Genomic DNA, 24,028 nt, shown 5'->3' with positions numbered 1-24,028 from the left:
GAGAAACTAGAATTGCAGGTAAACTCAGACTTCATCCCTCTCAGAATATGAGACTCGGATAGAATAAATTACTGTTATGATCAAACAAAGGCAAATGCCATCCTTGGGAACCAATTTTTCCCTGGATGACTCCCTGTGGCACGCAGTTAGGGCGGGCGGATATTTATTCTTGTAAGATTTATTGTTTTGGGACAGGTAATTGCCTTTCAAATGTTTCCTGGAAATAAATTTTGATTTTGATTCCTGTTTCTATGGTGTTGTCTTGAAGAGAGGAAGAAGGGAGATGAGTTGTTGGGAGGGTTGCCCGCATGCATATTTGTATGTAAGTAGGTTCTGTATGACACCACTCCACATTGCAGCAATAATCAGGTTTGGCACCACTTTAATTGCCATGGCTCAATGCTATGGAATTCTGGGAAGTGTAGTTTTTTGGGGCAATAGAGTCTTCTCTCTGCTGAACAATTGCCACGCCAAAGGATTTTCTGCTCTTCCCACCCCACAATTGGTGGGAAAGGGGCTGGAGTTTTGTAAGAAGGATCATGGAAGAGCTTTGGCTAGGACTATGGAGACCAGGGTTCGAATCCCGGCCCAGCCATGAAAATCCACTGGGTGACCTTGGGCAGGTCACACTCTCTCAGCCTCAGAGGATCCCCTCTGCACAAATCTTGCCAAGAAAACCCCAAGATAGGTTCACTTTAGGGTCGCCATAAGTCAGAAACAAGTTGAAGGCACACAACAACAACAAGTGTTCATTATTGGATTGCTGCTGCATTTTGACTGCTGGGTTTCAAGTGCACACATCACTCCAGCAACCTTGGATCATGTCAGATGTGACATGGTAGTGGCGGTGGTTTGCTTTGCCTCCGGCAGCCAGTGTCTTGGGGTCAATGGTGCCACAAGGGCTCTGTGTGTGTGTGTGTGTGTGTGTGTGTGTGTGTGTGTGTCCAAGCAAAGCAGAGCCTCTTTGGCTTATCCCTGGCTGGATTTGTGCTGGGCCCAGTATCAGTGCACAGCTCAATCTCCTTGGAAATCTGTGCCTCTTGGAAATCTCATAAGTAGATTGTTAACAGATTACTACGCTGAACTCGACAGGAGGGAGGCCGCCAGAGGAGAGGCCCTTGCTTTTGGAGGAAGAAAGAAATGGATGAGGCCCAGGCAGACCAGCCATCACATAGCAGACTTGTTATCACAAGGAGGCGAAGGGATCTGTAGCACCTTTGAGACAATCTGCAGGAGCTTCATAGGCTTGCGCCTGCTTCCTCAGATGCATAGGGCCCCAGAAGGAAGCGGGTCACATGAGCTTTCATAGGCTTGGCTCTGCGTCCTCAGACAAAATCCTAGAATCCTAGAGTTTGAATAGACCCCAAGGGCCATCCAGTCCAATCCTTGCCATGCAGGAACTCGCAATCAAAGCACAGATGGCTATCCAGACTCTGTTTAAACACCTCCAAAGAAGGAGACTCAAGCACTCTCTAAGACAGCATAGTCTGCTGTTGAATAGCCCTTACTATCAGGAAGTTCCTCCTAATTTTTAGGTAGAATATCTTTTCTTGTAATTTGAATCCATTGCACTGGGTCCTATTCTCTGGAGATGCAGAAAACAAGCTTGCTCCCTCCTCAATATGACATCCCTTCAAATACTTAAACAGGGTTGTCATATCACCTCTTATCTGTCTCTTTTCCAGGCTAAACATCCCCAGCTCCCTAAGTCTCTCCTCATGGGGCATGGTTTCCAGACCCTTCACCATCTTAGTTGCCCCCCTTTGGACACGCTCCAGTTTCTCAACATTATTTTTGAACCGTGTTACTCAGAACTGGACACAATATTCCAGGTGGGGCCTGACCAGAGCAGAATAGAGTATTACTATTACTTCCCTTGACCTAGACACTATATTTCTATTGATGCAGCCTAGAATTGCATTGGCCTTTTTAGCTGCCGCATCACACTGTTTACTCATGTTCAGCTTGTGGTCTACTAGGACTCCTAGATCCCTTTCACATCTAGTCTCCTTAAGCCAGGTGTCCCCCATCCTATATCTATGCATTTCATTCTTTCTGCCTATGTGTAGTACCTTACATTTCTCCCTGCTGAAATTCATTTTGTTTAGTTATTTGAAGACACATATGGTCCCATAGGGAACCTGGTCGCATGAGAAGCAGGTAGCATGAACTTTCATGTAGACTTTAGCCTAGGGGACCCTATGCACTTGAGGAAGTAGGCTCAACCCTATTATTATTATTATTATTATTATTGTTATTATGTTTATTTATACCCCACCTTCCTCCCAGTACAGGGACTCAAGGTGGCAAGGAGATCTTGTACAAAACATCCATCTGAGGAAGGAGGCTCAAGCCTAGGAAAGCTCATGCTACCAGCTCTCAGTTACAGTATCAAAAGTAATGGAGCTTGTTTTCTGCTGCTCCAGAGAACAGGACCCAGAGCAAAGGATGCAAGCTACAGGAAAAGAGATTCCAGCTCAACATTAGGAGGAACTTCCTGACAGTAAGGGCTGTCTGACAGTGGAACACACTCCTTCCTCGGAGTGTAGTGGAGTCTCCTTCCTTGGAGGTCTTCAAACAGAGGCTGGATGGCCATCTGTCAATGGGGATGCTTTGATTGAGAGTTCCTGCATGGCAGAATGGGGTTGGACTGGATGGCCCTTGCGGTCTCTTCGAACTCTATGATTCTATGAGGTGCTACAAGATCTCTCCACATGCTGACGTTGTAGACTAACACGGTTTTAGATCTTTTCACGTTATGGCCGTTATGGCCGTGTTGGTCTGGAAAACCAGTCTGCAAAGGCATCTTGTACAAAACATGCACCTGAGGAAGGAGGCTCGAGCCTAAGAAAGCTCCTGCAGGCCACTTCTGTCTTTCAGTGAGTCTCAAAGGTGCTGCAAGATCTCTCTCTACATGCTGAATTTAGAGACTTAACACGGCTAGATCTCAAAGGTAGTCTCAAAGGTGCCTTTGCCCACTGTTTTTCCAGACTCTCAGGGCCATGTCTTTGTCGTCCCAAGGAAGCCCCCCATTCCCCCATTCCCTTGCCCCACTTTCCCTGCACTTCTCCGAAGCTCTTGAATGCCGCTGATCGCCGCAGGGCAGCGCTCTGCTCCTCTTCCAGGACGCCTTGGGAAACGAAGAGCTAACAAAAGTTGGGGGGTTGGAGACGAATGAATCGCCCCCCCTCCTGTCTCTGTGGGTTGTTTAATCCTATGGGGAGACCCTTCTCCCAGCCCAAGAGGCATGATCCCTAGGATGGAGGCTCAAACTCCAACCCCTCTTCCTTCCTTCCTTCCAGCCCCCATCTTCTTGTGATGCTGCAGAAGGGGAGCGTGGGATCTGTAGTGCACCCCAAGGGCGAGCAGGGAGGGATCCTCCAGGAGTGTGTGTCTTTGTGTTGTGTAGTGTGCCTTGTGTGTGTGTTCCTGTTGGCGGCGGATCGGATCGGGGTGTGTGTGTGTGTGTCTGTGCACCCTCCGCCTTGATCCGTCTTGTCTGGGTTTGTAATCCCCTTCTCCGGTAATTAAAACATATATATATATAATAATATCAGCATTACAAGGGGAACGGTGTGTGGGGAAATGTAATCAATTCTGTCGGAGCTTAACCATCTGGTAAAGGTTAAATCCATGCGCCGAGGCTGATGTCGGGATTGGGAGGATTTGCTTGCCGATGTGTTTCGGGGGCTTGGAAGGGGGAGATCCGACATCTGGGGAGAAGGGGATGGAACTTGGCTTCTATGGGGAGAAGTCTTAGGAGGGAGAGCCCCAAAGATGGAGAATTGGTGGCCCCTGACAGGCAGGAAAACCTCCTTTGGGCTGAAGCCAACAAAAGCCGGGTCGCCGACCCGGCTTTTGTTGGCTTCAGCCCAAAGGAGGTTTTCCTGCCTGTCAGGGGCCACCAATTCTCCATCTTTGGGCTGCCTTTGCTCAACCCTTCCCTGGCTTGCTAGGAAGGGAGCTGACCTTTTCTGGCATGCAGATGATTTCAGTTTCCCGGGGGTAAGAATTCAAAAAGAGCTTCTCTCCTTTCCTCCCTCCCTGCCTCTGGGCGAACATAAAAACCATGTGTCTAGTTCTAGGCACCACAATTCAAAAACGATGTTGGCAAGCTGAAGCGTGTCCAGAGGAGGGCGACCAACATGGTGAAGGGTCTGGAAAGCATGCCTTATGAGGAGAGCTGGGTCTGTTTAGCCTGGAGAAGAGATGGTTAAGAGGTGATATGACAGCCCTGTTTAAATATTTGAAGGGAAGTCATATTGAGGATTCAGAATAATGGATGCAAGCTCCAGGAAAAGAGATGCCACCTCAACATTAGGAGGACCTTCCTGACAGTGAGAGCAGTTACCTAGTTCTTTGGGGAGAGTGTTTGAATCTCTTTCTTTGGAGGCTGTTTTGAAGCAGAGGCTGGATGGCTACCTGTCGGAGGTGCTTTGTTTGTGAGTTCCTGCATGGCCGAAAGGGGGTCAGACTGGATGGCCCTTAGGGTCTCTTCCAGCTCTAGGCTTCTAGGATATTTAGTCTCTCGGGGGTAGTTTGTGTGTGAGTTCCTGCATGGCAGAAGGGGGTTCGGCTTTCCTGTCCCTTGAGGTGCCTCCCAGCCTCAGGATCGCGGGGTCCCTGCTCCTTCGGCCAGCGAGGGGTTAACCTGGCCGCCCGTCCTCCTCTCGACGGCGCTGTCCGCCAATGCGGTGCTGAAAAGGCAGCCCGCTCGCCGCCTCCCCGCCAGCCTCCAAGTCTTGGGAAGTCCAAGTCCCTGGAAGAGAGAGAGAGAGAGATAGCGAGCGAGAGAGCGAGGGAGAGGGAGGCAGCTCCGGAGCCGAGCGGGACGCCTCCCGATGCCTTCCTCGGAGGCGGCGGGAGGCAGCGGCGGGACTCCCCGGGGCTGCCCTGCTCCCGGCCCCGTCTTGGGGCTGATGCTGGTGATATTGGCGACGTCTCTGGTGCTGGCAGTGGCTGGTTCTCCGGCGGCGGCGGGCTCTTCTCAGCAGCTGCGCTACTCGGTGCCGGAGGAGCTGGAGCACGGGGCTTTCGTGGCCAACCTGGCGGAGGACCTGGGGCTGGACGTCGGGGCGCTGTCGGCGCGGCGGTTCCGGATCGCCTCCCGGGCGGGGTCCAAGCAACACCTGGAAGTCAACCTGGAGAACGGGATCCTCTTCGTGAACGAGAAGATCGACCGGGAGGAGCTGTGCGAGGCCGGCGGCGGAGGGTCGGGAGAGAGCGCCCCGTGTCTGCTGCACCTGCAGCTGGTGCTGGAGAGCCCCTTGGCGCTGCACCGGGTGGAGGTGGAGGTGCTGGACGTCAACGACCACGCGCCCCGCTTCCCGTGGCCCGAGTACGCGCTGGAGGTGGCCGAGTCGGCGGCGCCGGGCTCCCGCTTCCCGCTGGAGAGCGCCCAGGACCCCGACGCCGGCTCCAACGCCCTCCGCACCTACCGCCTCAGCCCCAACGCCTTCTTCGCCCTCGAGGTCCAGAGCCGCAGCGACGGCAGCAAGTTCGCCGAGCTGGTGCTGGAGCGGAGCCTGGACCGGGAGCAGCAGCCCAGCCACCGGCTCCTGCTCACCGCCCTCGACGGCGGCCTTCCCGAGCGGTCGGGCTCGGCGCGGCTCTCGGTCTCCGTCCTGGACGCCAACGACAACGTGCCGGTCTTCGAGCGGAGCTCCTACTCGGTCCGGCTCCGGGAGGACGCCCCGCCGGGGACGCTGGTGGTCCGCCTGAACGCCAGCGACGCCGACGAGGGCCCCAACGGGGAGGTGGAGTACTCCTTCAGCGGCCACGCTCCGCCCGAGGCCCGGCAGCTCTTCAGCGTGGAGCCCCGCGGCGGCGAGGTGCGGCTGAAGGCCCGGCTGGACTACGAGCGAGCCAGCCTCCACGAGCTCTACGTCCAGGCCAAGGACCGGGGCCCCTCCGCCGTCGCCGTCCACTGCCGCCTCCTGGTCCGCCTCCTCGACGTCAACGACAACGCCCCCGAGATGAGCCTCACCCCGGTCTCCGGCCCGGTGCTGGAGGACGCCCCCACCGGCACCGTCATCGCTCTGCTCAGCGTCCAGGACCGAGACTCCGGCGACAACGGGCGGGTCACCTGCCGCCTGGAGCCGCCCGAGGGGCCCTTCCGGCTCCAGCCGGCCTTCCCCGGTTCCTACACCCTCCTCACCGCCGGACCTTTGGACCGGGAAGCCGTGGCCGAATACAACCTCACCCTGACGGCCAAAGACGGGGGATCCCCGGCGCTGACCACCCGCGCTGCCTTCTCCGTCTCGGTCTCCGACGTGAACGACAACGCGCCCCGCTTCCTGCAGCCTTCCTACAGCGTCTCGGTGCTGGAGAACAACGCCCCGGGGGCCTCCTTGTGCTCGGTCAGCGCCCGGGACCCGGACGGGCAGCAGAACGCCTACCTGTCCTACTCGCTGGCCGAGGAAGGGCGCTCCATCCAGGGCATGCCGGTGGGTACCTACGTCTCTATCAACGCCGACAGCGGCCACATGTACGCCCTCCGCTCCCTCGACTACGAGCAGATTCGCAGCTTCCAGGTGATGGTCCTGGCCCACGACGCCGGCTTCCCGCCGCTCAGCGGCAACGCCACCGTCACCGTCTTCGTCCTCGACCAGAACGACAACCCCCCGGTCATCGTCGGGCCCTTGCTGATGCCTCCCCCGGGGAACGCCTCGGGGTCCCTGGCGGCGGAGGGGACTTTGGCGGCGGTGCCCCGAGGAGCGGAGGCCGGTTACTTGGTGGGGAAGGTGTCCGCGGTGGATGCCGACGCCGGGCAGAACGCCCGCCTCTCTTACCGGCTGCTCCAAGCCACCGAGGCCGGGCTCTTCAACGTGGCCCTCCACACCGGAGAGATCCGCACCGCCCGGCCCTTCCTCGACCAGGATCCCCCCCGACACCGCCTCTTGGTCCAGGTAAGGGACCACGGGCAGCCGCCGCTCTCCGCCTCGGTCGCTCTCCTCCTCTCTTTGGTCGACGGCCTCCCGGAGACCCTCCCCGTCCTCCCGGTTTCCGAGGACAGCCATGCCGCCGCCTCTTCCCCGCTGACCCTCTACCTGATCGTCTCCCTGGGCTCCGTCTCGCTCACCTTCCTGGTCGCCATCCTGGTCCTCACCGCCGTCAAGTGCCGCAAGGACCGGGACTTCGGGTGCGCCCTCCCGCCTTGGATCCAAGGAAGAGGGGAGGATGGGGAATGCAGTGCCGGGGATCGGGAGGAGGGAGGCTGCTGCTCCTGCGACCCGTCGGCGCCCCCCGGGTCCGAGCTCTTCAAGAACAACGCCGGCCACCCGCCTCCGCAGCAGCAGCAGCAGGGCAACAACGGCAGCGGGGAGGGTCCCCCGGGCTACTGCTACAAGGTCTGCCTGAGCCCCGAATCCGCCCAGAGCGACTTCATGTTCCTCAAGCCCTACAGCAGCCCCCCGAGGAGGAAGAAGAAGAGCCACAACCAGGCGCCCGACAAAGCCACGCCCGACCCTGCCAAGAAAGCCCCAGGGACCAACAACAACAACGCCGGGCAGGTAACTGAGACACACACACACACACAGAGGGGGAAGGGTCCGGGAAAATGAGGGCAGGACTCGCCCCATAGACCCCTCGCACACTCCAGGCATGGGCCAGGGTTCAAAGATAAGATAGCCCTGTTAGTCTCTAGAATCAGTAGGCAGAGAGATCTTGCATCACCTTTGAGACTCACTGAAAGGAAGAAGTGGGCAGCAAGAGTTTGCCTAGACCCAAGTCTACTTCCTCAGATGCATATTATTATTATTAATTATTATTATTATTATTCAAAGATATAGCCATGTTAGTCTGTAGAACCAGGACACAGAGACCTTTGAGACTCTCTGAAAGAACGAGCTGGGCAGCAGGAGCTTCCTCAAATGCATCTCTGAGGAAGTAGGCTGAAGTCTACACAAAAAACATGGTGCCAACTTCTTTTAGTGAGTCTCAAAGGTCTCTCTACAAAAAACACGCAACGGGGGGGGGGGGGTGTCCCACCAAACAGTGATACCTTTGATTTTTTGGGGGGTGGGTTTTTCGGACTCTGTGGCCATGTTCTAGAAGAGTTTATTCCTGACGTTTCGCCAGCATCTGGCATCTTCAGAGAACACCTTTGTATACTTTACATAATATACTTGTTGCAAGCTTTCGAAGCTCCACGGGCTTCTTCATCAGGCAAGATGTCCCAAACCAAACGGTTGGAGATGTTAGTCAGGTGCCTGCATGTTGTTTCAGTCTCTCAATGCTAACAAGTCCTTTCCGACTTAGGGCGGCCTATGGGGTTTCCTTGGCCAGTTTCTTCAGAGGAGGCTGAGAGAGTGTGACTTGCCTTTAAGGTGGGTTTCGTGGCCAAGGTGGGACTCGAACCCTGGCCTGCCTCCCGAGCTTGGCTCTGCAAAATCCACTTTATCCAATGCATGCAGGAAACGAGAGCCCAGCTCAGGCAAAGTCTTGCTACATTCCGGAGCAGCAACTTTTTAAAGCTAATTACCGGGCCCTTTGATCAAGTGGCAGCGTCGACATGAGTAACCCTCAGCAGAGGAGGAGAAAGCAGAGAGAGAGAGAGAGAGAGAGAGAGAGAGCCCTCCTCCTCCTCCTCCTCCTCCTCTGCTACTGGGCTTCTCGGCGTTTCCGTTAATTATATTGGGAAACGACAGGCTCGCTCTGAATTAGCGGGAAGCGCTGCTCAGAAGAAGCAGCAGCAGCAGCGAAGCGGGCGCTGTCGGAAGGGATGACGGATCGCCTCGCCTGATGCCTCTGCCTCTCCCTAGCCCCAGGCAAGCGACCCACATCGCCGCCTCCTAGGGCCCCCCCCTTAAGATAGGCTTCATTTACTATTCGATTTCTATAGGCCGCCTTCCTCCCAGGAGGGACCCAAGGCGGCTTACAGGTGGGAGCTCTTGGCTGGGAAGCTCCTGGGAAGCAAAGGAAAAGGGGTTTGCTTCCTGCTCCAGACAGATCCTACATCCTCAGCCTTCTGTCCAAGGGGAAGGTGACCAGACACGACCTCCTTTTCCATGACATGTCCTACATACCAGACTTTTGTCCCAGATCAGGGTGACCAGACAATCCTCCATTTCCAGGACATGCCCTACACCTCACGTCCTCTTTTTCCATGACATGTCCTACATCTTAGCCTTTTGTCCCAGAGGAGGGCAACTAGACACGTCCTCCTTTTCCATGACATGTCTTACATCTGAGCCTTCTGTCTAAGAGGAAGATAAACAGACACGTCCTCCTTTTCCATGACATGTCCTACATCTCAGCCTTCTGTCCCAGAGCAGGGTGACCAGATACGTCCTCCTTTTCCATGACATGTCCAACATCTGAGCCTTCTGTCTAAGAGGAAGATAAACAGACACGTCCTCCTTTTCCATGACATGTCCTACATCTCAGCCTTCTGTCCCAGAGCAGGGTGACCAGACATTTTCCATGACATGTCCTAAACCTTAGCTTTCTGTCCAAGAGGAAGATGACCGGATATGTGCTCCTTTTCCATGACATGTCCTACAACCCAGCCAATTCTAGAATGCCCTCCATTTTGAGCAGTACTAAGAAGCATGGATACAGCCAGCATGGTGCAATGCTTTGAGCATTTGACTACAACACTGGAGACCAGGGTTCGAATCCCAGCTTGGCCATGGAAACCCACTGGGTGATCTTGGGCAAGTCACACTCTCTCAGCCTCAGAGGATGGCAGTGGCAACCCCCCTCTGAACAAATCTTGCCAAGAAACTTCCACAATAAGGTCACCATACGTTAGAAGGGACTTGAGGGCACACAAGAAGCATGGATTTTTTGTGATATTGTTTTGAGCTTTTTATTGGGTTGTGTCCTACATTTTTTTCTGGAATGCCTTACATTCCACGTTGCCTCCTTGTCCTCCTTTCATGGGTCAACTTGTGAGCAGAGCCCTCTGATTCAAGGGCAGGGTTGACCTGGTGTCCTCACCTCAAAGGAGGACAAAGCATAGCAATCTATAGGACCTTCAAAAAAAAAAAGGAGGATGTAACCCAATAAAAGCTAAAACCACTCCTGTCAACTTAAATCCATGCTTCTCAGTCATGCCCAAAATGGAGGACGTTTTGAAGTTTCTCCTAGACAGAAGGCCGAAATGGAGAATGTGTCCTGGAAAAGGAGGACATCTGGCCAACTTGGGTTGAGCCCAGGCCTAAGCAGGGAGGCCTGGTCTTAGTGTTAGGTGGGGCATCAGGTAAGAGAGCTGACATCCCCCAGATGGAGGTGAAATCCATCTCCTGAAGGAGCTACCTTGACATCATTGGGAAGGCCCCTCCATTTCATTGGGCTGGCATGGGCCAATTTACCAACTCATTGTGACAAAGGGTTTCATGGGGTTTAAGGTGGTGTTTTCAAATTTATTTTCTCCTCTTTATGTGAATAGTTATGGAAGCCACCTTGGCTCCTGACTTGGGGGAAAGGCAGCATATAAATAAAGCAAATAAATAAATAAATAAATAAATAATAGAATTAAAGATGGAGCTTGTCCAGAGGAGGCTAACCAAAATGGTGAAGGGTCTGGAAACCATGCCCTATGAGGAACGACTTAGGGAGCTAGGTATGTTTAACCTGGAGAAGAGAAGGTTAAGAGGTGGTAGGATATTCCTGTTTAAGTATTTGAAGGGATGTCGTATTGAGGAGGGAGCAAGCTTGTTTTGCTCCAGAGAACAGAACCTGAAACAATGGATGCAAGCTCCAGGAAAAGAGATTCCACCTCAACATTAGGAGGAACTTCCTGACAGTGAGAGCAGTGCCTTGGAAAGTGATGGAGTCCCCTTTGGAGATCTTTAAACAGAGGTTGGATGGCCACCTGTCAGAGATTCTTTGATTGTGATTTCCTGCATGGCAGAAGGGGGTTTGTGTGTTTCTTGATGGTCCTCGATGGTCCTTTCCAAATCTGTGATTCTATAGAGCCCCTTCAACCTTGTCCCCTTCCGATATAAGGAAGGGAAGGTGGCAGAAAGTGGGACTGGAGGATGAAGAGGATGGGTACCTTGCTGGGCATTTTGTCTGTGCCAGGCTTTGCCATCCTCTGCCTGCCCTTTTGGCAGAAATTAATGCTGAACGCTGCTGTCATTGAAGAGGAAAGGGAAGATGGGGCGATGCTTTGTGGGGGAGACAAAAAACGCCTTGTCATTTCCAAGAGCTCATCCCTGGAAGGGTGTAAAAAGAAGAGAATAGATGGGCTCCTCAGTTCAAAATCTGGCAGAGTGAAAGGGATTATATATATATATATATATATATATATATACACATACATATACTTTAAAATGACAACATTGGTTAAACACATAAATGAATAGCGTCTAATTTCCCTCCGATGAAATTCTCTCCCAGTAACGCGATTACCCGGGATGGATAAGGATGAAAAGTATAATCCACTTACAAACATTTTCTTTTAAAAGCCCCCACTTTTCACCACACAGCCCTTTTCAAAAATGAGCCAGAGACAGGCCTTTCTTCTTCTTTTTACATTTTCCCCTTGGATGGTTGGACACAGTTGTCTAATATGTTAATGTGATTTCAGTTCCAGTCAGTTCTAAACTCCCACTAGTGACCTGGAATAGGGAGCTGATTTCCACATCTCTTTGCCTCCGGCGGACCCAAGAGAGAACAGCAGTGCCACCAAATCCACCATGGGAGGTGGCCCCACATAGGGGAGATCCAGAGCATTTCTGAAAGGGCCTGGGACCCTTCATGAGGGCTGTATCTGCACTGCAGAAATAATCTGGGTTGAGACCACTTTAACTGCCATGGCTCCATGCTGTGGAATTATAGGAATTGTAGTTTGCTGTGGCCCCAGAGCTCTGTTCTGACCCCTTCCTAGGCAACCCCACTCCCAGATTTAGGAAGGCCCTCAGCCAAAAAACCTGCATTATTTCTACAGTGTAGATGCACCTATGGCCAAAGGGATGCCCGTCCCCCCTGCCACCCCAAGGCTCCTTTTCATAAAATCATAAAGTTGGAAGAGACCACAAGGGCCATCCAGCCCAACCCTCTGCCATGCAGCAAATCACAATCAAAATATCCCTGACAGATGGCCATCCAGCCTCTGAGGTCTTTAAACAGAAGCTGGATGTCCATCTGTCGGGGATGTTTTAATTGAGAGTTCCTGCATGGCAGAAAGGGGTTGGACTGGATGGCCCTTGTGGCCTCTTCAAACTCTGTGATTCTATGATTCTGTGAAAAGAGGCCTTGGGGTGGCAGAGGGGACTGGCACCACTTCGGCCACGGATGCCTCTACACTGTAGAAATAATGCAGTTTGACACCACTTTAGCTGACATGGCTCCATCCTACAGAATCTTGGGATTTGTAGTTTTGTGAGGCACTAGCCTTGTGTAATGGTTTTGGCGTTGGACTAGGACATTGGGAGACTATGGTTCAAATCCCGGCATAGTTATGGAAACCCACTGGGTGACCAGACATCCTCCTTTTCCAGGACGGGCCTCCATTTCAACCTTCTGTCCAGGAGGAATGTCAAGATGTCCTCCATTTTTAACATGACTAAGAAGCATCAATTTGCATTTATGAATGTTTTTAGCATTTATGTTGGAATGGCCCACATTTTTCTTGAAGGTCCTGGGCAAGTCACACTCTCTTAGCCTCAGAGGATGGCAACGGCAAATCCCCCTATGAAGAAACTTGCCAAGAAAATCCTATGATAGATTTCTCCTCAGGGTCACTGTTAAGTCAGAAATGACTTGAAGGCACACAGCAACAAGAGGCACCACCGTTCCTTAGCTGAGGAGACCTGGTAAAACTACAAATCCCAGGTCTCCATCCCAAAGTATGGAGCTGCAGCACTTAAGGAATCCAGAAAGGCAGAGTGGTTTGAGTGCTGGACTACAACTCTGGGAGGCCAGGGTTTGAATTTCTGCTCCACCATCAAACCCACTGGGTGATCTTGGGAAAGTCACACTCTCTCAGCCTCAGGGGAAGGCAATGGCAAACCTCCCCTGAACCAAGGCCAGGAAAACCCCACGACAGGGTCGCCATAAGTCAGATATGACTTGAAGCTGCAACACAACAACAGCGCTTAAAGTGGTGCCAAACTGCATTATATCTACAGTGTGGATGCACCCCCTGGACTTGGCCTGCCAGGGTTGTGGAAGAAGAGAAAGCCCTTGGACCCTCGCTTGCCTCAAGCCTCTTCCCACCCAAATGAGGCAAAAAGGCCACCTGAGGCCCAGTGAGCCGCCATGAACAGTTTTGGTCTTTCCCTCAGAACTGTTTCAGAGGCCCAAAACACACAGTTTGAGAATGTTTTATCTGCCCTGGCTCAATGCTAGGGATTGATGGGAACTGTTGTTTTGAGAGACATTTAGCCTTCTTTGTCAGAGACCTCTGCTGCCACAATAAAGTACAATTCCCAGGATTCCCTAGCACTGAGCCAGACCAGTTAAAGCGGTCTCAAACTGGATTGTTTCTGCAGTGTGTTTTGGATCCAACCCCGCCAGGGCCTTGGCCAAGGCTGGCGCTTCCCTCAGCCGTGTTGGAAGGGCTTTGGGCCCAGTTGACGGGAAATACAAAAGTAGGCCTCTCTTTGCACAGCCCTGGAGTGAAGGATGGAGCTGGGAAGAGATGAGGGAAGGACGGGAACTCGGTTTTTCCACCCCGCCTTCACTACGTGACCCCCATGCTAACTAGGCGGGCATATTAAGTCAAAGCGCATAACAATAGGACAATAATTGGGGATTTTCAAAGTAAGCTGAAGCAAACTGTGCTTCCATTTCACAAGCCAGCGAGTCTGACACCAAGATTTAAAAATAAAAAAAGAGATTCACTCCAGCAAAAGCAGCGAGGAGGCCAGGGAAACAGAATACCAATGAGGGCTCCTTGAAAAGGCCCTTCAAGAGGCCTTCCCTTCGCCCCTGGCAGCAAGGGAAGGAGAGGAAGGCCAAGGCTGGCTCTGTGGCCCCTCACCTCCCCACAGCACCTGAGGCGAGGAAGGCATTTCAAATAGGGCCCAGGGGAATATTTCCCCTCAGAGGGCTTTAAACCCCAGACCCACCCAACAATAGGCAGGAGAGTGGGCCAGACTTCCCCTTACAGGACAGGGCACCTCAAAACATAGTATGTAGAGATCTTGTAGCACCTTTGAGACTAACAGAAAGGAAGAAATTGGCAGCATGAGCTTTCCTAGACTAAAGTCTACTTGCTCAGATGCGGTCAAGAAAATGTGGGACGTGACCAAATAAAAGCTCGAAACATATGAATGTAAACTCATGCTTCTTAGTCAGGCTCAAAATGGCGGACATATTGGGATTCATCCTGGATAGAAGATGGAAATGTAGGGCATATCCTGGGAAAGGACAACTTGTGGTCACCCTGGACTTGCCCAAGGCCACCGGGTGGGTTTCTATAGCTGAGCCAGGATTCGAAACTTGGTCTCTCAGTGTCCTAGTCCAATGGCCAAACAATTATACCACAACTGGTGCCTCCCAAAGTGACAAACCCAGGATTCTGTAGGATGGAACCATGTCAGATAAAGTGGTGTCAAACTGCATTATTTCTCCAGGCCTGAAAAGTCACAAGCAGCAGGCAAGGAAGCGAGGAAGACCCAGAGCTGTCTGAGGCATTCTCTACATGTTTTGTTTTGCAGCATGACTGTGTAAATAATCTCAGTCACACATTCCCAATGTGTTGTTCACACTGCTTTTTAAATTGGAACCGCATCTGTGTGCATCTCTGTGACTTCTGTTGCCCACATGTGTCAGCGCAATGAATAAAGATGGAGTCAATGATGCGGATTTATTAAAAACATGCTCAACACATGGACAGTTTTATCCCGGTTTATCCCGGGTCCATCTGCACTGGTAATTCACATAGCCAACAATGCAAATCCTTCAGGATACACCCCCCCATCACATATCTCAGCTTTTGTGGGTTTTTTGGCACCCCACCACCCCACAAAGTACGTTGAGTATATTAAACTTGCATGTGAACAAGATTCTATCCACATTCTAGTGGGATTATTTTGATCGTCTTTTTAGAAAAGACAGTGGAGCCCTCCAAAGTTTAGCTGTTTAAGTGAAGACCTCTGGGCAAAGCCTGGAGCACTGGGTGCTGGCTCCTGTCCCAGAAAGAAAGGGAGTGAGACTTAGGGGCCAAGGTAGAAACAAGGCTGGGCTGTCTTGTCCTTTCACAAAAACTCATTGTCATTGCCAATGCAAGGCCATTTAGGGAGGATGTGCAAACCTGAGCTTTATGAGTCCCGCTTAGGGATTTCCACATAATTGTACTTGGACATGGACTGATACCCACGAATGTATTGATGACTGCAGCATCAACTGATAATGGAGTCAGTTCAGCATATTCATCAGCAGTAGTCCTCAAGTGCACAGTAGTCAAGTGTGAAGTTATTATCAGATGATTTTCTTCTATGTGTGAATAAGGCAACGGGTGTAAGTTTCTGTTTATACTGCTCTTTCTGATGTTCTCCCTGCTTTCAAAAGCAGACCTACAAATCTGTCTCCATCAGTACCCGTCTTACAGGTCACGACTGCCACATCCATCCCTGGTGCAGACACTGCGTTGCAACCTGTAGTGGCTGGTACACAGCACAATCCGCGCTCCTTTCTGGACTGTACTCCACAATCCTTGACTTCCAGAATGTTATTTTTAAGGGAATGGTGGGACTGACAGTATGTTGTAACCAGTGTTAAATATTTGTCCTATGAAACTCACTGGTGTCTTCGTGCTGAAAGCAAGTCAGGTATTTTGGGGGAGCGTTGTTTAAGAGATCTCAATAATAAAACCACAAAATCTGATTTTTAATGTAAAGCATGGTTAATTCTTGCTTTAACTGTAAAGAGCCTGTTGGGTCAAGTGTCATGAAGATGGATATTGTATTCAACACCCTCTTTTCTCTAATTTGCAGGTGAAACAGCCCAATGCAGATTGGCTGCCATCTAAGCAATCAGCACTGAAGAGGTACTAGCGGCCATCTTGACTCATTTAATCTTAGAACTGTTTTTGCTGAACTTTTAAAGAGAATCTATCCTAAGATTCCTTTGTTTCTTTGCTCCTCTTTCCCCCTCCCCACATAGTTCACAGAGCCTAGAGGATGTCGGAGGAGTTCGTAGAGGAGTCCAGAAAGACCATGACAGGTTGCGCACTTTGGTTACTCCAGTTGCTGGTGAGTTTGGCCTTTAGAGTTGCAGAATTTATTTCAAAGGCTTCTGTAATTTATGAATCGATGATAAGCTTCCACCAAGGTTTCCAGTTCCCCAGTCTTACCAAATTTATAAATCTTACCACATTTATAATTATAATACTGTATAGGCTGAACAATGATGGACAGATGTGTAGGGATCACAGGGGTCACAGTGGCAAGGATGGCTCTGCAGAGGGGGCACTATGCCTGGCATAGTGATTAGAGTGTTGGATTAGGAGTGGGAACATCTAAGTTCAAATCTTCATCCAGCTAAACAGTCTGCCAAGGGACCTTGAGCAAGTCACCCAGCCTCAGCTACCTTACAAGGTTGTTGTGAACACTAAGAAAAGTGGGAGTCCTGAGCTCCTTGGAAGAAAGGTGGTATATAAAAATGCAATAAAACAAATAATGTCCAGATGTCCAGCCCTTAAAATATTTATTTTGCTGTTTTATATCCAAGCTGAACTCTGCTGTTGGGAACAGGATGGGGAATTTTGCTAGCTAGATATGTTTTATAAAATGTATGATGACTGATATGCTGCCTTCTCACATCAGCTTTCTTTTTGTCAATAGATGCTACTTTTCTTTTTACAGAACTTCAGAAGGGATCTGGGCCCGCCAACAGCGTCTGGACCCCTCGGTATGGCCCTCTGTACTCTCAGCACATTTCGCCTCTGGATTATCAACACAACGTATATATTCCAGGGACACCAACCATGCCTGCTAGTAAAGACGGGCCCCTCTTCCTGGAACAGGAGACCAAGAACAGCTTCTCTACCTTTGGGAAGAGGAAGAAAATGACCACCTATTGTGATATACATGACAACATGATTATTAACAATAATCTGAAATAATGCTTGCTCTTGACCAGTAAGAAGGTACAGATGATGACAAAGAGCTGTCCATGGTGATGGTGAAGCTAGAATAAGATTTCTGGTCTTCGCCACCAAGTTGTTCTGCCCAGCACAAATTGGTCGACAGGACTTCTCTACAATCTGCCTTTCCTAAAAGTCTGGTGAACTCAGTATGACTATAATGTCAAGGCTCCAGCTGTAATTTGCAATGAAACTGGAAATAATTGCAAGCTGTGAACAAATGATTGTTCTTGGAATGAAACAAAAGTCAAAAGAATGCAGGTGAAATTTTTACTGTTTTGTTGGACAGGGCTGGTGGAGTCATTGAAGGGAAGATACCACATGGCTGACAGTTTGACCCAGGTCACCCAAAGTTAAATGAACAATTTGTCTCATATTGTGGAACAAACAGGCTTGGGTGAAGTAGGAATAGAGGCTGGATGCCTGGAAGTCAAAGCAGCCGTGTCCTGCACACACCAGTAGATCTTTAGCAAGAGATTCATTTTGTAATTGGTGTAGTCGTTCTCTTCTTGGTCTGTGTGAATGTTTCAAGTGCACCCCTGTGTGTTTTCTCATCTTTTTAGCACAGCAAAATGGCTACAATATGCAAAAACATGGAAAGCGGGGGAAAAAAATACTTGCGTTAAGCCCACTGGGATAGATACTCCCACCAGAAAGAGGTTTTTCTTCTTTTGAGTGAGGAAGAAGGTCATGTGGAGCATGCAAAAAACAAAACAAAAATACCCAATCCATTTATTTAATATCTCACCTAAAGATTTAAAAATACATTTAAAAAAACACCCACATTTGTTTGGATGTAAAGCAAAATGACACCAGGTTTGGATGGGAGGTTTTTTCACTTGACCTTAACTTTGTGATTAGAAATTAGCAGGTTCTAGAAGGTTTCATTTTGTTCATATCAGAGCTTAGTGATTAACATTTGGGTGAGAAAGAGTGTTAATAATAATAATAATAATAATACCTTCATACTCTTTCTTTCAGTCTGAGACTTTGGACTGTGTGTGTATGTATGACACAGATACAGGACAGCCAGGGATCTTTTGAATTCAAGTCTCTGCATGCAAATAGGAATGTACTAGCCCAAATAGGGTTGTCATATCTTATCATTCCCATCAGCCGTGCAGTGGTTTGAGTGTTGGACCACAACTCTAGAGACCAAGGTTCGATTCCCCACTCAGCTATGAAACCTTGGACAAGTCCCATGCTCTCAGCCTCAGGGGAAGGCAATGGTAAGCCTCCTCTGAACGAACCTTGCCAAGAAAACCCCAGGGTTACCATAAGTCAGAAACAACTTGAAGGCACACAACACCAAACAACAACAGCAGTGGTTTAGCGACTCAGGGCATTGTATAGTTTATAACTGAATTAAAATTAAAATCCAAACCCTGTCCTAAGTTTAAACTTTACAAATTATGCACATTTTCAGAATTTCTCCCCTTTCTTGTGCAATCTATTTTGCAGGGTTTATGATTTCACATGCTCTGTTCTTGCTAGTTACGGGATTGTATCCTAATTCCAATCACTGGAAACCTTATTTACCTACACTGTTGTCTTGAAAGCTGAATAACTTCTTTTAAAAAGAAAGAGATTTTTTTTAAAAAAAAAAAGCAAGCCAGATTTTGCACCCATTGCCACCTGAGTATCATGTTCCCTTTGAAAACTGGCATACTTATTGCCTATGCTTCCAAGCAGACGTTGTAGCTATAAGGGCTGACCTTATTTGAAATGAAATGAAATAAATTAACAAGCAACTCTCAGAATTTCAGGAAACCCAATTTCGCAGCCAATAATACGCTTTGTACTTCCCTCTGAGCTCTCATGGAAACACAGCATGCCCAGGGCCCAGTTAATCCAAATGTTTTTAAATGGTCCAGATTTGGAAAGGAGACCATTCTGCAGCCCCTAAAGGAATACCATGAAAAATCCAATTAAAATGGATGCTTTTACTCTATGACATGGATCCTGCAATCTATCAGATCAAGGCAATGATATCTTCATTTCCACTTGTAACTTTATGTGGGTGGATCTCAATACAGTTTCTGTGGGAGATGGCATTACAGATCTTTAAAATGGCTAAATAGGCCAAGCGTCTTCTGCTCTGCTTCCTCAAGCATAGCTAATTTTAAAGGCAAAAGAAGTCTTGAACACAAACCCTTTTAGATTTATTTTTTAAGAAAATGCATTGATAAAACACAGAAAAGGGAGGGGGAAAGGAGCCTTCTGAAGGGAAGACCCTTATCAGTATTATCTTAAAGGAGCAGGACTTCACTACTGGGGGCCTATACCAAAGTCTCTAGCTCTGTATCAGCTTTCTTTATTCCAGAGGAAGCCCCTTTATTATAGCTTCTTTCCTCACTACTACAGAAAATATCATTCTGCTGGCTTACAGCACATTGCTCCCCATCTCCTTCAGCTGTCAGCTGGGCACCTGCAGTTTGGAGGCTGTAGATGGATGTTTCTGCATCTGTCAAAGGATTTTAAGTTGCTACTGAATTGGATGCAAGGAGATGACGGATGAGCGAAAAACAAACACCACAAGTCTATCCATAAGTTTGCTGTGTAGCATAAGATCTATATGGTATCTGCTTTTGCCTAGGGCAATGTTATTTTTTGCTCAGGGTAAAGGTAGCCCAAAGCATCCAATAAGGCTGAAGAGATTATGTAATGTAGCAGTAATATTAGTCTCCCTGTCTCTTTCACACTTTACTCTTATAGCACTATGATACCATTTTTTTGCCATCATGGCTGCCCCATGTGGAGTCCTGGGGTTTGTAGTTTTGTCAGAGGCACTAAAGGATCCTCTCACTAAATGGTGAATCCCTGGAATTTATAGGAAGGAACCATGGCAGTCAAAGTGGAATCATAGTGTTATAATGATGTAGTGTGAAAGAGAGCTCTGTGCTGGCCTCCATCTACACCAGAGCAAAGACAAATATTCTGTCCACCACCCTCTGTCAGACCATTTGCTCTGTAACTGCATACAAGCTCTTGACATGGGATAAAAACAAGAAGAATGGGCCAAAGAATTAGAATGCAGGACTGCCCTTGGTCTTCAGTTCTAGATTTAAGCCATGCCTTTGCCCATGTGCTTGTAATAGGCACTTTGGATCTAGAGATCCGTGACTCAACACTCCTCTTTCTCAAGGTTGGCGTATGCGAACAGCAAGTTTCCACTGAACAGTTCAGACTGACAGGCCTATTTAAGATAATGCACAGGTGGGAATAATCTTTCTTATAAGATACATTTTGGCCTGTTTGCGGAGAAACTATGTTGACAAGTCTGCCAGATCACAGAAAGAAAAAAATTGCTAGTATTTTTGTTTGAATGATAGCTTATTGCCTTCTGAACAATACATGCAGTGCATGAACAATTCTTTTCAAACAGGTAAAAGTTTATTACACAATGTTTGATTTATACCAATAAAAGTGTTCTTCAGTAGTCCAGAATGGAAGCTTTTTTTGGCCATCTTATCAGGTCACAGGCAGTGTTTGTTTTTCGGGAGGTTGGGTGGGACTGGGATTGGGTTTGATGGTAAGGCTGGAGAGCCCCTGAGCTGCAGTTCACTTATAGCTTTCCACAGCACTCTTGAAATGCAGTTACTTGTTGCAATTATGGTCCCAAATGTGAGCCATATTAAACTACTTCATCTTGTAGTTTTCAGAGAAGAGGAAATTTACTCTCCTCCTGCAATCCCTGCTGGGCAACTTTATTGCAGAATGATGGACCTCAAATGCCTAGACTGCTTAACTTTCACTATGAGTGAAGCTTTCTCGGTACATATCTGGGACACTAAGAGTAATGTTAAGGATGGCTCTGGGTGGAAAACATGTTTACACCCACAGCCTGGGGGCGATTTGTCTCAAAGGAGGAAAGCTTTATTCCACCCGCTTTCTCTTCTGCTTTGGCATAGGAGACATGGAGGAAGTTCAGACTGAAGCAGGGCCAGGTGGAGATCCGTTTGTGTACCTGCACAACATTTATTCACATTTTTAAGCATTTCAATTAATCTAACGTGAGACCCTCTCGGCAGGCAGCTATACATTTTTAAATCTAGGTATTTTATCCATACAGAGCTGCACATTTGACATCAAGTTGGACAAATGTTAGCAACCATTCGTTTTCAAACCGGGATGCCTTTCAAGCCTTTTGTCATGGAAGAATATTTTTCTACAACAGGGGCTGGCAGTTTTGGAAGGCTGGGGGGAGGGCACATTAGCCTTGCATAGCACACCCACTCCCCCACTACCATTTTTTTGGGTCCCCAAATACCTAATGGATAAGGCAGGACATTTTCACCATATTTGTGGGTTTTTCCTGGGTCATTTTTGGTCCAGGTAAGGCCTTTTTTAACAAGAAGCAATTTGAAGTCACTTCTTGTTTCAAAAAAGGACTCTCCTGGGCCGAAATTGGTTCAAGAGGGGCTTGAAACATGATGGAAAAGCCCCCTCATCCTAAAGACATTTTTTTAAAAAAAATCACAAAAATGGGTGCCCAGAGGGTCTCAAACCGTGGTGGAAATGCACCTTGCACATCTCAGAGATAATTGTGGGGCATGAAGGTTTTCCTGACTCCTGAGGAGCCCCAGGGCCATAAAAACAGCTCTGGAGATGAAGGGCTATGTGTCCAATAAGCTGCACTTGCTAATCCCTGGTCGATGGCCTGTTTTGGGAAGCAGGGAATGACTGAGAAGCTTTGTCCACCATCTGAGCATGAAGTGGGATGTGGGTTTGATTTTATAGGCTGAACTTGGAGGGGCAACTGCTAGTGTAATTGAACCCTGATTGTAGGAGCTGAAAGATGCAGGTACTATTTGCCAGTTAATATGGCTCAGTGTCTCCATTAGGGCTGGGTTTTGAGACCCCACAGCCTATCCCTTTCAAACAAGCCCCAAAAGAGATATTAGTAGCAACTGAAGTAAGTGGTGGCCAGAAACAGTGCAGCATTAACACAGACATGCGTGACCAAATATCATAGAATCATAGATTTGGAAGAGACTTCAAGGGCCATCCAGTCCAACACCTTTCTGCCATACAGAAACACAGAATCAAAGCCCAATTAGATGGCCATCCAGCCTCTGTTTAAAGACCTCCAAAGAAGGAGACTCCACCACTCTCCTAGGGAGTCTGTTCCATTGTCAAGTAGCTCTTACTGTCAAGAAGTTCTTCTTAACATTGAGGTGGAATCTCTTTTCCTGTAGTTTGCATCCATTGTTCTGGGCCCTGCTGGAGCAGCAGAAAACAAGCTTGCTCCATCCTCAATATGACATCCCTTCAAATGCTTATACAAGGTTATCATATCACCTCTTAACTGTCTCTTCTCCAGGCTAAATACACCCATCTCCCTAAGTTACTCCTCATAAAGCATAGTTTCTAGACCCTGCATCATATTGGTTGCCCTCTTCTGGACATACTCCAGCTTGTGAACATCCTTTTTGAATTGTGATGCCCAGAACTGGACACAATATTCCAGGTGAGGCCTGACCAAAGCAGAATAGAGTGGCACTATTACTTCCCTTGATCTAGACTTCATACTTCTATTGATGCTTGTCACCACACAACACCTTTTTTTCCTTCTTAACATTTAGCCAGGCTGGGTATGTGGCACAGTGAAGTGCATTGCTGTTGATGCTCTCAGCTGAGCCCTCCATCTTCATTTTTGTGTTTCTGGGTTGACATAGCTGGAGAAAGGAAGATGGTGGACACAGCAGGATTTGCGGCAGCAGGTGCTCCATCCACAGCATGCTCATTTGACTAAACTTTTTTGTAAAAAAGTCAGGATGGGGTGGTGGAGGAGATTGGAGTGATCAGGAGACCAGGAGGCAGAGAGAATGTGGTAGAGCATAGGGTCAGAAGGTGGGTTGGCAGTGACAGTGCACTCTGGAAAGAAACTAGCACAGGAAGAATAGCCCAAGTGATGGGTGAGCAACCTTTTGCTCAGGGTCCTCTCGAAATGGTAAGGGCATTGGGTGACTTTTTTCAAGTTCTTTGTTGAGATCAACAGCTTTAACATTCACATTTTCTAGTACGCCAGCTTCCTCCATGTTGCTTAGCCAGGGTTAGATAACTTTTGCCCCACAGGGGTAGGCCACCCAGGACACAAAAGCCCCAAGTGAGCCTCCCCATGTCAAAGTCCCACCCATGTTGAAGGGGCAGGAGAGCAAGTGAGCTGACTTTGCTCCCCCGTTGTCATCTGCAGTCAGTGAAAGAAAGTGGGAAGCAAAGGTGGCTTCAAGACTCAGCTGGAGGCTAAAGGAAAGCTCCCCAAGGCAGCACCCAAGTCAGCTTCACTCATGTGATCTGGTTTGGGACAGTGGCCCTTCCAGGAACAGAATGAGTTCCTTTGCTTGTCAGGCACTGTCTTAGCTGGACAATATATGATGGGCAAAGCTGGTGCATGACTTGACCAAGGCCTTGAGAAACCATTCCCTCCAAGGACTAGCCAAGTGCCTTATACTGAAAAAAGCAAAATAGATAGCATAACAAGAAGCCCCATCATCTGGTTCTCGAGATTGGTCCTCTGTGTGTGTGTGTGTGTGTGTGTGTGTGTGTATTTGTGTGTGTGTGTGTGTGTGTGTGTATTTGTGTGTGTGTGTGTGTGTGTGTAATCCAGCATCTGAGGCGAATCCTGTTCCCCACTCCCGTACTAGGTTATCATGACTATTTGATAAAAACAGCATTGCTTCCATACTGTGTTCATTATACCTTTTGCTATATTCACTGTAGGCCTCTACAGCTTATCTACTGCACTATACTAGGTTGAAAGGTGATGGCAAGACACAGGGAAGCGTTTGCTTAAGCTCTTATTTGAGGTTGGGGGAGTGTAAAGGTCTACCAGAGTATTTGTGCTGGATGTCTGGGAGAGCAACAGTTGCTAGCTGGACAATGACAAAGGGAAATTTCCTGGGGCAACCTCAGGCCAACCAGTGGCTATTGGGAGTTGGAGTGTGTGGAGTTGTTCCTCAGTGCCATCCAGCTGCTATTGCACAT

General features: G+C 48.9%; 1 protein-coding gene across 3 annotated transcripts; it reads left to right on the top strand.

Moving 5' to 3' along the window:
* The first annotated feature begins 4,775 nt into the window (after positions 1–4,775).
* On the top strand, positions 4,776–17,820 carry LOC149316775 (protocadherin alpha-C2-like). Of its 3 annotated transcripts, none has more exons than XM_089516252.1 (4): positions 4,776–7,511; positions 15,891–15,943; positions 16,060–16,148; positions 16,740–17,820. In XM_089516252.1, the coding sequence occupies exons 1-4, from the start codon at positions 4,842–4,844 to the stop codon at positions 17,018–17,020; spliced, it is 3,093 nt and encodes a 1,030-aa protein (XP_089372378.1). In that variant the 5' UTR covers positions 4,776–4,841; the 3' UTR covers positions 17,021–17,820. The 3 variants fall into 3 exon arrangements, with proteins under 3 accessions (XP_089372378.1, XP_089372377.1, XP_089372376.1); XM_089516251.1 differs by having other exon boundaries at positions 16,018–16,148; positions 16,761–17,820; XM_089516250.1 differs by having other exon boundaries at positions 16,018–16,148.
* Positions 17,821–24,028: the final 6,208 nt, after the last annotated feature.

This window comes from Sceloporus occidentalis, unplaced genomic scaffold, assembly GCF_023333645.1.
Source record: "Sceloporus occidentalis isolate IW3139 unplaced genomic scaffold, rSceOcc1.0.p SCAF_3, whole genome shotgun sequence".
NCBI lineage: Eukaryota > Metazoa > Chordata > Lepidosauria > Squamata > Phrynosomatidae > Sceloporus > Sceloporus occidentalis.
This window is presented reverse-complemented; position numbering and strand designations above follow the sequence as displayed.

Excerpts from the sequence above, each read along its gene's own strand:
- LOC149316775 (XM_089516250.1), top strand. The coding sequence starts at position 4,842 with ATGCCTTCCTCGGAGGCGGCGGGAGGCAGCGGCGGGACTCCCCGGGGC. Across the intron at positions 7,512-15,890 it reads ACAACAACAACGCCGGGCAG|GTGAAACAGCCCAATGCAGA; the intron begins GTAACTGAGACA and ends TCTAATTTGCAG. Across the intron at positions 16,149-16,739 it reads TTTGGTTACTCCAGTTGCTG|ATGCTACTTTTCTTTTTACA; the intron begins GTGAGTTTGGCC and ends TTTTGTCAATAG.